Genomic DNA, 12,066 nt, shown 5'->3' with positions numbered 1-12,066 from the left:
TTCCTGTGCAAAAAAATGATGTCTGCGTCACGTGAAAACTGCATGCACTGTTAATAATTTTTTATTTTCTAATTAGAGCACTTGTGCATAATTTCATATTTAACTAATTAAAGTTTCCTTTCTGCAAATTTAATTTGAAAAATGAAGTTAACCGTCATAGTAATAAATTAACGAATGAGAGTTGTTTGCTTATTTGTAAGATATAATATAATTATCAAAAGTCTAGTTGTAGAACATTATATGCATATAATTCTAATTACTGCTGAAGATAAAATATTTATACTTCGATTTCTTAAAACAAATAACTAAATAATAGTACAGTCAATTGAACTTGAAAAATGTGTGACTGATGGACACTTGCCCTATTGCATTTCATTTACTCTGAAAAATCACTTGATTTGAATCCCATAAAAAATTTAATTGACTCTTTGGAATAGCGAATTAATCTCAGAAATACACGCAAAGAATTGCATCATAAAATCCTGCGTTAGCGGCTTAAAATGGATACGTACGAAACCAAGTGGATTAACTTCCTAACATAATAAAACTGTTATCGAGACCACACAAGGAAAAATAAAACTCTTCGTGATTTCTCAAGAAGAGAGTGATCCGATTGAGCTAACTACAAAATATTGCTTAAGAAATATATTGCTTTAATGGATTCCTTCAGAAATAGGTTTAATAATACTACATAACTAAAGTTGCCAAATATACGTTCTCAAGAATAATATAAAAACGGCCGAGATTTGTTTCCTAAAAAGAAGATCGTTCTTTTTGATGTAATTCAAAGGTTTATCGAGAAAAATAACAATAAATAACAGGTCAAATAACAATAATCTTTTTCAAAAAATGATTTTTAATGAAACATTGATGAATTAAAATTTTAAAACTAAGCCTATTATTATCCGAATATGAATTTTTTTAGTGATTTCCAGGAGATTTTAGTAAGGACTTCATTAAACAAGAATTTTTGTTTTAAAAATAATGTACTAACTATAAGTGTATATAAATTCAAACATATCTATCATTTCCTATTTGTTCATTGAATCATTTATTTAAATTCAAATACATAAAAAGTTCATTTGATTAAACATCAATAGCAATAAATATTTAAATTAAAAAGAATAAAACATTTTGAGAATTTTTAATTTGAAATATTAAGATTTGGTTGAATTTCCCTTGAAAATGCTCAGGAAAAACTCTTTAAAAACCACATTTGAATCGTCCAGTTCATCAATAATACTGTCGATATCATCAGACTCCTTTTTCACATCATCTAAATGAAACAAAAATCTAATTATACAAAAAAAAATTCATCCATTTTTAAACCAACGATTAAAAATCAGAAGACAATCTTCGATATGAAATGCATTTAATGCAACTAAGTACGTATTTAATGGGAATTTTGAAAATTTTAATTTTAAAGTTTTGCCTGCCATTTTATTCAAAGACTCAAAAAAAAATTTCCTCCAATATTTGATGCAGGAGTTCCGTTGTCTTCTGGATTGGGTTTAAAATTACATGACTACGGAGTTGAACATTGGTAGTTTAAAAGCAATTAAAAAATGACTAAGCTGCAAACTTTAAGATTCTATAAGTTTTGGTAATAACAATTAATTTAATTTTAAACAAGCTCATCTTATCAGCTTTTTCGGGGAACAAACAGGCATGAATATTTTCAAAAACAAATTTTATTTCACAATTGACGTAATTTTGTCAATTAAAGGCATTTCATAGCATTCATTTTTTGAATATCGTGTTGACAATGTCAGTCGAAATTCCTTTTTTACAATATTCGACAACGTTTTTTACAATATCGAACAATATTGTTTCGCGATATGCATATACGTTATCAAAGGGGTCCATTTTTATATAGAACAATATTTCGCAACAATATTGAACAAAGTTCGAAGATAAGTTTTTACGATATAGTTTTTGAGATATGTGCTACTAAAATTGGGCCAACTGTTCACCGACGATTTTAAAATAAAATATGTTGAGGTGCGTCATCTTGCATCCAAACGATATCTTTCAGCGCATAGTAGCAGCAATTCTGGTATGACGTAAATTTATATCATGGCTACATAGCGTCAGCCTGTTACAAGGCATATGTTACAAACCCCGATGCTGGCTCTTCCTTAAAAAATTTCAGGACGCCAACTGACGCCTAACCATGTGCGTCCCATATTTTAAAGGTTTTCTTCGTTTGAAAATCTCGTAAACGTTATTCTATAATTTTCGTTGTTGACTTTATCATGCACATCGACTCTATCTTCGCGAGGAAAAATTAATCTCTGAAATTTAAAAGATGACCTAATTTGTACAATGTAAGATGTAAATCATACAATGATCCCGTGCTTAAAACAATATGTGGTTACAGATTAAAAGGTCATTTTTTCCCCTCTTAAGCACTGGTTGACACATATAAAGTTATAGGAACGAGCCACAAAATCAAAATAGATATTTGTTTACGTCATTAAAGCATGCGCAATGTGAGATAATGTCTGAGTTGGCACGACTGCTCACGCTGAGCTTGAAAAACAGTATTTTGTTGGGGTCAGGGTACTTCAACTTTCAGCTGATGCGCCCTTGTCTTAAGAAACCAGTCCCTTCCATCCATTCTTTTTTATTATTTTTGTAATTTGTGGTTTTATTAAAAACATGTAATACCTTATTTCCCACAGTTATCTTCATCACTTCCATCCGAACAGTCACTCTGACGATTGCAAACATATAGTTTAGGAATGCATTTATTTTCATCGCATCTAAATTGGGTTTCCTCGTCGCACTCATAAGTTTCGCAGTTTTCTTCATCATTTCCTTTCTTGCAATCCTTCTTTCCGTCACACCTATATATTTGAGGAACACATTGTTTGTTGCCGCAATAAAACCCTTCGCATTCAGATTGTTCTGATGAAAAAAAAAAAAAAAACACAGAGTCAAAAATCATTCTACTTAGAGTTCACTACATAATAAACTTAATGTTTCGCCAACTGCATTCTTAAATTCTTAAACGTTACTGTTTTCAACATTTTAAAGAATTTATTTTTCGTCTTTTTAAAGATTTTTTGTTTCGTTTTATGGAGATGGTGTATAGCTGAGCTATATTATCTGGGAAAAGAAGCAACATAAACTTAAAACCACGTGCGTAATAATTTATTTTTAATCCAGCCAAATTTTGCTCAGATACTAAATGGTTTCCTAAAATAATTCGTCAAAATAGTTAAAAAAATTTTATTAGGTGTAGCACCGATATTTTGAATATCTAATATATTCTAATTATTGAATTAAGTAGAATTTGTTTGCGTATGTATTTTTACATGCATCCAAGAGTTTTTTGTTTCAATACATTTTCATTTAAAATATGAATTAGTCATTCATTATTGACTATGCTTTATACTATTTCTTCAGCTAGGAAAAAACGATAGTGCACGTGCAGGCCGGTAACCAGAACCTCAAGGTTTATTTATAATCCGTCTAAATAAATCTTAATTTTATTAGATTACGTAGAGCAGATTAATTTATAATTAATTCTAATCCAAATTGCAACATGGCTAAATCGATTAATATTGTTAACTGATCTTGAGGCACGTTAGCTGACCTGCATGAGCACGTCAGAGAATGGTAATTGATATTTAACGTAAGAAATGAAACCATTATTTTGCTTTGGTTAAATCACAACGAAAAAAATTGGTTTTCCGTAGCAGTATGCACCGAATCTTAAGGCCTGGTTTCTTAGGACAGGTCGACGTTAGAAAACGTTACCTTGATGTGAGTGTTAACCTCTTAATTATTCAATTTGCGCGTTAGACAGCATACGTCATCGAACGCTCAGCTAGAACGACAATAGCCGTTCGAATTAACTGCAGTTGATTTACAAAGTAACGTTAACTACCGAAACAATGGACAACAGCCAACAGATAATTGAAATCGGCCAACATTTTGATTTCGAGGAAAAATTAACCTCTGAAATTTAAAAAAATGACCTAATTTGTATAACGTAAGATATAAATCATACAAAGATCCCGTGCTTTAAACAATCTGTGGTTATTGATTAAAAGGTCATTTTTTCCTTTCTTAAGCACTGATTGACACATATAAAGTTATAGGAATGAGCTACAAAATCAAATTAGATTTTTGTTTACGTCATTAAGGCATGCGCAATGTGAGATAATGTCTGAGTAGGAACGACTGCTCACGCTGAGCTTGCAAAACAGTATTTTGTTGGGGTCAGGGTTCGTCAACTTTCTGCTGACGCCCACAGAAGGCCCTTGTCTAAAGAAACAAGTCCTTTACACCCATTCTTCTTTATTATTTTCGTGATTCGCGGTTTTATTAAAAACATGTAATACTTTATTTACCACAGTTATCTTCATCACTTCCATCTGAACAGTCCCTCTGACGATTGCAAACATATCGTTTAGGAATGCATCGATTTTCATCGCATCTAAACTGAGTTTCCTCGTCGCACTCGCAGTTTTCTTCATCGTTTCCGTTTGTGCAAGCCTCCTTTCCGTCACACCTAAATTTTTGAGGAATACATTCTTTGTTGCCGCAATAAAACCCTCCGCATTCTGATTGTGCTGATGAAAAAAAAAACACAGAGTAAAAAATCATTCTACTTTGAGTTAACTGTATAATGAACTTAAAATGATTCCGCCATCTGCATTCTTAAATGTTTAAACATTATTGTTTTCAACATTTTAAAGAATTTATTTTTGGACTTTTGGAAGATTTTTTTTGTTTTGTGGAGATCTTGCGTAGTTGAGCTATACTATCTGGGATTAGAAATAACATAAACTTAAAACCCAGATAACAAAATAAGTTTCTTTTTCACTCAACAAAAAGCTTTTAACCTAAAATTTGGCTGTGATTTGATGATTGATGTAGAGCAGTGTTTGCCAACTGGCGGCATGCGAAGCCTTTTTTGCGGCCCGTTAACTAAAATATATTAGTTATATTTTTTCTGCGGACAATTTTTGTAAAAAAATCTATATGTGTTTAAAATGCTTCTCTTTCGCTTAAAAAACCCTTATTTCTTCGTTTCTGTGAAATCTAACATACCAACGGTGTAAAAAAATGCATTTCTCAGGTCTTGCATCCAAGAAAATATTTATTCAAATACAAAAATAATCGTGTATGATGCTTTTTTTGATTTCGCTTTTTTCGTATTTTGTAAATATAATTTAGCACGTGCGTGTTAGAAATTTTCTCGAAGAAATTCTCTGATTTAACTTTTTGATACTACTCATTTTGGATGAAATTATTTACATTTGTAAATTTTAAAACTCATAAAAAAGGGAATGAATATCATGTTTTATTTAAATTCCTTGTATATCGCATGAGGGGAAAAAAATTCATATGCTTGAGAATTTTTTTTTTGATCTTGTTGCTATGATTCCTAATAAGTCGGAAAAAAATTTAATTTATCACATAATCAAATTTAAAAGAAGAAAAAAAAATCTTGCCACTATGTTTCAGATTAAGGAAAGATTCAAAATGAATACTCAACCAGCATTATTTGTAATTCTTTTTATTTTCCTTTTTAATATTGAAAAAACTTGTCGTTGAAAAAGTTTGTCAGTAATATTTAATGTTTCTTCATACATACAAGAGTCTTGTAAAAGTTTGGTGATGTTGCGGCCCTCCATTTGACTGGTGTTTTTAATTGCGGCCCCCAGCAACATGTAAGTTGGAAACCCCTTTTGCATTAGTTGAATTTAGCCCTTTTCCAAGTAGAAAAATATCTCCAAATTGGTGTTTGCTTCTAAGCAGGTTAATAATTTTTTTAAATGTTTATTATTTAAATATATAAATATTTAATTATTATTAAATAGTTTAATAATTAATAATTTCTCATTATTTAAGTGTTTAATCATTTAAACAGTTAAATAATAATTTAAATATTCGTCCGTTATCAAGACAAATTGTTCGATTGACTTAATTGTTGTTGTCACAAATTGTTACCACAGCTTAAAATTTAAATTGATGTCATGATTTAACCTTGAGATGACTACTCATAAATGCATGCTTAAGTGCGGTTTTTGAATATGGGCCAAAGATCTGAAACCTAACTAAATTACCGTATTTAACTATAGAATGAACTCTGAACTAAATTAGTAAAGTGTCACATTTTCAGATGGCAGCAAGCGTTGACATTTTGGCAGATCAAAAATCCAAATTCATCGAAATAGTGCTTTTTTTTATAGAAGAATTGCGTTAGTATTTCATATTTTGACTTTACGTCATAAAACCTTTGCACTGATTAATTAGCATATTTTAAGTATGATAATATAAATTTCTAACGATGGTTATGCCAATATGAAATCTAAGCGTTAGATCATTTACAGAGAAAGACTGATGGTTGGTAGCATATATGATACCGTGATTTGATAACACCTTTCAGTAGTAATTACAGTCTATTTAAATGCAAAGTATTTTTACTAATGACGATGTTACTGTTTAAAGAATTGTGTGCTGCCATCTATATTTCTTCTTAAAATGTCACGTGATTAGTAAATGTTTCATGCAGTTAGTTCGCTTTAAAATGTCGTACAAATAGGTATTGTGTTTGTCGTGTTAGTATTTTGTGTATGTTTATATTTTGTGTTCGTCATTAAATTATGTCAGTTTTAAGGGGTCGTTAGTTTCAATTATTTAGTAACCATTTTTTGGTGTCAGTTAGCGGGATATATTAGCGAGCAATGAAATTTTGAGTTGTCGAATCGATGCTTCAATGTTGAGTTCCAGCACGAGGTTGATACTATGTTCTTGATACTAATGACGATAGTTCCAGTGTGAAGGTTAGTTTTATTTTCTTGATCTGATTTATTGTGCTTTTATTGTCAATTTATTAAAATGTCAGAAATTGAAAAATTAGAGGCTAAGCGTAAAGTTTTAATAAATAAGGTCACCAAATTAATTACTAAAATTGAAACGTATCTCAATGAGTGTGATGATTTGGCTGATATAGATAAAACTAATGCTTTAAAAGAGTTTCGAGAACAATTAATTCACAAAGAAAGCGAGCTTATAAGTGTAAATAGCAAGGTTGAAGATATGTGCGACATTAGTGAAATCGAAAATGAGGTTTCGATTTCAGATGAATATAATGAGAAAATTGTTCTATGGAAACAAAAGATTATAAATGTAATTGATAATTTGAGCGCCTAAGAAAAAGGAAATATTTCAGTTGATTTAAGTATGAGAGAAAGTAGAGAAAATACACCCCCTTTAGCTAATTCAAGTAGTAACGCGCAGTTAATAAAAACTGTTAAACTTCCCAAGTTGTATATAAATAAATATTATAGTAACCCCGCGCATTGGTTAGAATTTTTTAATCAATTCGAAAGTGCTATACCTAACAATAACTGTTTAAGCAAAGTGGATAAATTTAACTATTTAAAGTCTCATGTAGGTGGGATAGCAGCAAGTTGTATTAACGGTTTTGCTTTAACGGGTGAAAACTACGATATTGCTCTAAATCTTTTAAAGAATCGATTTGGTAATAAAAACTCGTTAATCCAAGCACATCTTAATCAGTTGTTAAAATTACCTTTTATTAGAAATGTAAATGATTTAATTGGCTTAAGAAAATTATTTGATTGTGCTGAGTCACAAAAAAGAAATTTAGAGTCGTTAGGAATAGATACCGAAACTTATGGTAATTTATTAAGTCCTATTCTAATAGAAAGAATTCCGAGGGAAATTGTTTTAGAATTCAATCGAAATTATCCTGAAAATAATTGGGTATTTAAAGATTTGTTTTCATTTTTGGAAAAAGAAATAAGTTCTAGAGAAAGGACACTTTCGATTTATAAATCTGATTCACGTGAGCATAACAATAGTTTAAGTAACGAAAATAAGAATTTTCGTAAGAAATCTGATTTTATTAAAAAAGGTAACTTTAATAGAAATGCGCAAAATGTATATCATTCAACAGTCGATAGAAAAAAGTGCATTTTTTGCGACAGTAGTGAACATGAAGTTTGCGAATATCAAAGCGTAATAGAAAGAAAAAATAAATTAAAAGAAGAAAATCGTTGTTTTTCAAAACATCATATTGCTAGACTCTGCAAAACGAAATTGGAGCCATGCATAAAATGTAACAGGCGAACTCATCATTATTTATTATGCGAGGAGAATGATTCATCGGAAAACGTGGTTGTTCAATGCCACTCCTCCATTAAGAGAAATAGTGTTTTATTACAAACTTGTAGTGTAGTCGCATGTTTTGAAAAAAATAATAAATTAGTCAGAATTATCTGTGATAATGGTTCCGAAAGAACCTGGATGATGCGAAGTTTAGCAAATGAACTGCGAGTGAAAGTAATAAGAAAAGAAAATTTATCTGTTTATTCTTTTGGGTCCGTAATAACAAAACAAAAAAGCTACGGTGTAGGTCGAGTAAAATTAAAGAATAGAAATGATCCTAAAATTTTTGTTGAAATTGAGGCGTTAATTACAGATACAATTACAGCCGCACCTCTTTCGATTCCAGATATGCGAATACAGAATGATTTAATAGCGAAAGGTTTCGTTTTAGCTGATGCATGTTCGAATTTCAATCAAGGTTTGGATATTTTAATCGGGGCTGATTTATTTTGGGAGATTGTTGATAATTCTAAAGCAGAGAAAATAAATAAATCTTTATATTGTATTCCCACTATATTCGGTTATACGGTACAGGGAATTCAAGAGCAAAATAAAGAGATGTCGATCCGTGCTACTTCGACAAATTTAAGTTCAGTTACGGATGTTCAGGTACTATGGGATTTAGAATTGTTAGGCATTCAAGATGAAAATGAGATAGCTATTGAAGATAAGCATTTAATAAACAAATTCGAAAATATTCTTAAGTTTGTTAATGGCAGGTACGAAACTTCATTATTATGGAAAAGGTCACCTAAGGATCTTGCGAACAATTTTTGGATAGCAAAAAAGAGATTCGATAATTTAAAAACTATTTTTGAGAAGAATAATTGGGTTGCGAGGGAGTATAAACTTACGATACAAGAGCAACAAAACAAGGGAATAGTCGAGGAATGTGCTAGAGATAATGAGGAATATTTTATGCCTCACAGAGCAGTTGTGCGAAATGATAAGGATACTACTAAAGTGCGAGTTGTTTTTAACTGTAGCTCAAAAACTAAGCAAAATTTATCTTTAAATGACTATTTAGAAATAGGGCCAAATTTAAATCCTAATGTGTAAGACATTATTCTTAAATTTAGAAAATTTAAAGTAGCGTTCAGTGCAGATATCGAAAAGGCTTTTCTCATGATAGGCATTTCTGAAAAGGATAGGAAATTTTTAAAGTTTTTATGGCTTTCAGATAATTCTAGTAATAGCTTTAAAATTTTGCGAATGACTCGTCTTCCTTTCGGTTGTCAATCATCTCCGTTTATTCTTAGAGCAACTATTAAAAAGCACATTAACCAGTATCTTGAAAATGCACCTAAATGTGTTGAAATGTTGGACACTTCACTTTATGTGGATGATCTTTATTTTGGTGCTGATGATGTTGAGGAGGCGTTTGATTTATCGACTGAAGCTGTTCATATTTTGGGAGATGCAGGAATGAATTTACGAAAGCTGAATTCTAATTCGGAAGAATTGAAGTCTTTGTGGATAGAACAAGGTTATAGTGATATTAGTGAGAGTTCTAGTGGTAGTTTGAAAGTTTTAGGTTTGAATTGGAACCCTATAGGAGATAATCTGTCGTTGGAAATTTCCCCGTTATTGAAAAGTTTAAATAATTCGGCAAATACGAAAAGGTTTGTGTTACACGCTGCTGCAATGGTGTTCGATCCAGTTGGTATTGTTAGTCCTTTCGTTCTTAAGATCAAGTGTCTGTTGCAAGAGATATGGAAAAGAGGTTTAGATTGGGACGAAGAGTTGTCAGTAGATTTAAAAATTAAATGGACTGAATGGTGTGTAGAAGTTAAGCATTTAAAAGACATAGTCATTCCAAGGTATTGTTTTTTGTCTTGCGGAAATCCAAGAAGTCGAAGAGTAGAGGTACACATATTTTGTGATGCGTCACTCGTTGCATATGGGACGGTTTCCAATGTTCGGTATATCAATGATAAGGGGAAAATCATAGTGTCGTTTTTGATGTCCAAGAGTCGTGTTTCCCCCATTGAAAAAGTTAACTTTGCCACGCTTAGAATTAATGGCGACAGTTATAGGAGCTAGACTAGGTAATTATATTAATGGTATTTTGGGGGAAATGGTTTCTGAATATATATATTGGACGGACTCATTCATTGTTTTACATTGGATCAGGGGAAGGGCTGAACGATGGAAGCAATTTGTTTGCAATAGGGTCCGGGAAGTTCAGGAGAAGTCAAATCCCAAATCTTGGCATTATTGCAAAGGTATCGATAATCCTGCTGATTTGCTGACACGTGGATGCAATGCAAGCAAATTGAAAGAAGGAGAGAAATGGTTCCATGGCCCTTCATGGCTGAGACTTGAAGAATCAGAATGGAATAATGATAAAGGTTTCAGCTCTTTGAATAGCGAAAACTTGGATGATGAATTTCGTATTGAGAAACGAAACAAGCCCGTGAACATCAACATGAATGTTTGCAAGGAAGAAAACCAGCCTGATATTATGAACGTCATAAATAAAATTTCCTCATGGACTAAATTGCAAAGAGTATTTGCCTGGTGTAGAAGATTTATTCTAAATTACAAGTTTCCAGCTGCAAAGGCTAGTGGTTGTTTAACAACTGCAGAGATTCAGAATACTAGAAATTCCCTTGTGAAGATGGTTCAAAATGATGGTGTTGAAATGGAAAGTCTGCAGAAGGAGAAGACACTTCCAAAATATAGCAATCTGTTGCCTTTGGCACCCTTCCTTGACTCATCCGGACTTCTCCGAGTTGGTGGAAGGTTGAAGAATTCCAATCTTTCTGACCGTCGAAAACATCCAATACTTCTCCCAAAGGGTCATCATCTATCAACGATAATTGTGAGATATTTTCATGAAAGCCATCTACATGGAACTATTCAAATGACATTGTCAGCATTAACTCAAGAATATTGGATAATTGGTGTCAAGAATCTTGTCAGAAAAATAATTTCCAGGTGTGTAAAATGTCATAGATAAAATGCTAAATTTTTGACACAATTTATGTCTGGTTTACCTTCCGTAAGAGTCACACCTTCCCGAGTTTTCTCTGTTGTTGGAACTGATTACGCTGGACCTTTCCTAGTGAAGCCCAGAAAAGGAAGAGGTGTGAAGACTATGAAATGCTATGTTTGTTTATTTGTGTGTTTATCCACAAAAGCCGTTCACTTAGAACTCGTTAATGATCTAATTTCTGATGCTTTACTTGCCACATTAAGAAGATTTAATTCTCGACGAGGAAAACCTGATCAGATACATAGCGACTGTGGGACTAATTATGTTGGTGCATATAGAGAGTTGAAACGATTAATTGCATCACTCTCTTCAGATGAAAGATTTCAGGGTTATCTTGCAAAGGAAAATATCATTTGGAAATTCAATCCTCCTGCGGCACCTCATCATGGAGGATTGTGGGAATCCACTGTCAAATCTATGAAGTCTCACCTTAAAAAAACTGTCGGTGAACAAATCCTCACCTACGAAGAATTCCTAACCCTAATTGCTGAAGTAGAAGCTTGCCTTAATTCTCGACCACTCACTCCTTTGTCTGATGATCCTGCTGATTGTGAGGCATTGACGCCTGGTCATTTCCTCATTGGTACTTCACTGACATCAGTGCCTAATTCTGATCTTTCAAAGGAAGTGATAACACTTTTACAACGATGGAAGTTAATGCAAAGAATGATCCAAGAATTCTTGAAGCGGTGGTCAACTGACTATCTTTCCACTCTTCAAAGGCGTCCCAAATGGCTCCAAGTAAAGAGAAATCTTGCTGTAAATGAACTGGTGCTAATCAAAGACGATGATTTGCCACCATTGAAGTGGAAGTTGGGACGTGTGCTAGAGACCTTTCCAGGAGCAGACGGTAAAATCAGAGTGGTAAGGTTAAAAACTGCAAATGGTGAGTTAAAACGTCCTATTGTTAAACT

The 12,066-nt window shown here is 32.3% G+C and overlaps 1 protein-coding gene across 1 annotated transcript in view; it reads right to left on the bottom strand.

Moving 5' to 3' along the window:
• Nucleotides 1–1,034: 1,034 nt before the first annotated feature.
• LOC147810665 (uncharacterized) overlaps nt 1,035–12,066 on the bottom strand; it is a 35,564-nt gene continuing 24,532 nt past the window's right edge. The window contains exons 8-10 of the mRNA XM_087160459.1: nt 4,362–4,583; nt 2,671–2,910; nt 1,035–1,276 (exon numbers count right to left, since the gene is read on the bottom strand). Of these exons, the coding sequence (XP_087016585.1) occupies nt 2,672–2,910; nt 4,362–4,583 (461 nt within the window). The 3' untranslated portion in view covers nt 1,035–1,276; nt 2,671. The remainder of the gene's footprint in view (nt 1,277–2,670; nt 2,911–4,361; nt 4,584–12,066) is intronic.

Source organism: Parasteatoda tepidariorum, chromosome 4 (assembly GCF_982258835.1).
Source record: "Parasteatoda tepidariorum strain Cologne lab strain chromosome 4, Ptep-v5.0, whole genome shotgun sequence".
NCBI classification, from domain to species: Eukaryota; Metazoa; Arthropoda; class Arachnida; order Araneae; family Theridiidae; genus Parasteatoda; species Parasteatoda tepidariorum.
Note: the sequence above shows the minus strand (reverse complement) of the source record. Positions and strands in the feature narration are given on the sequence as shown.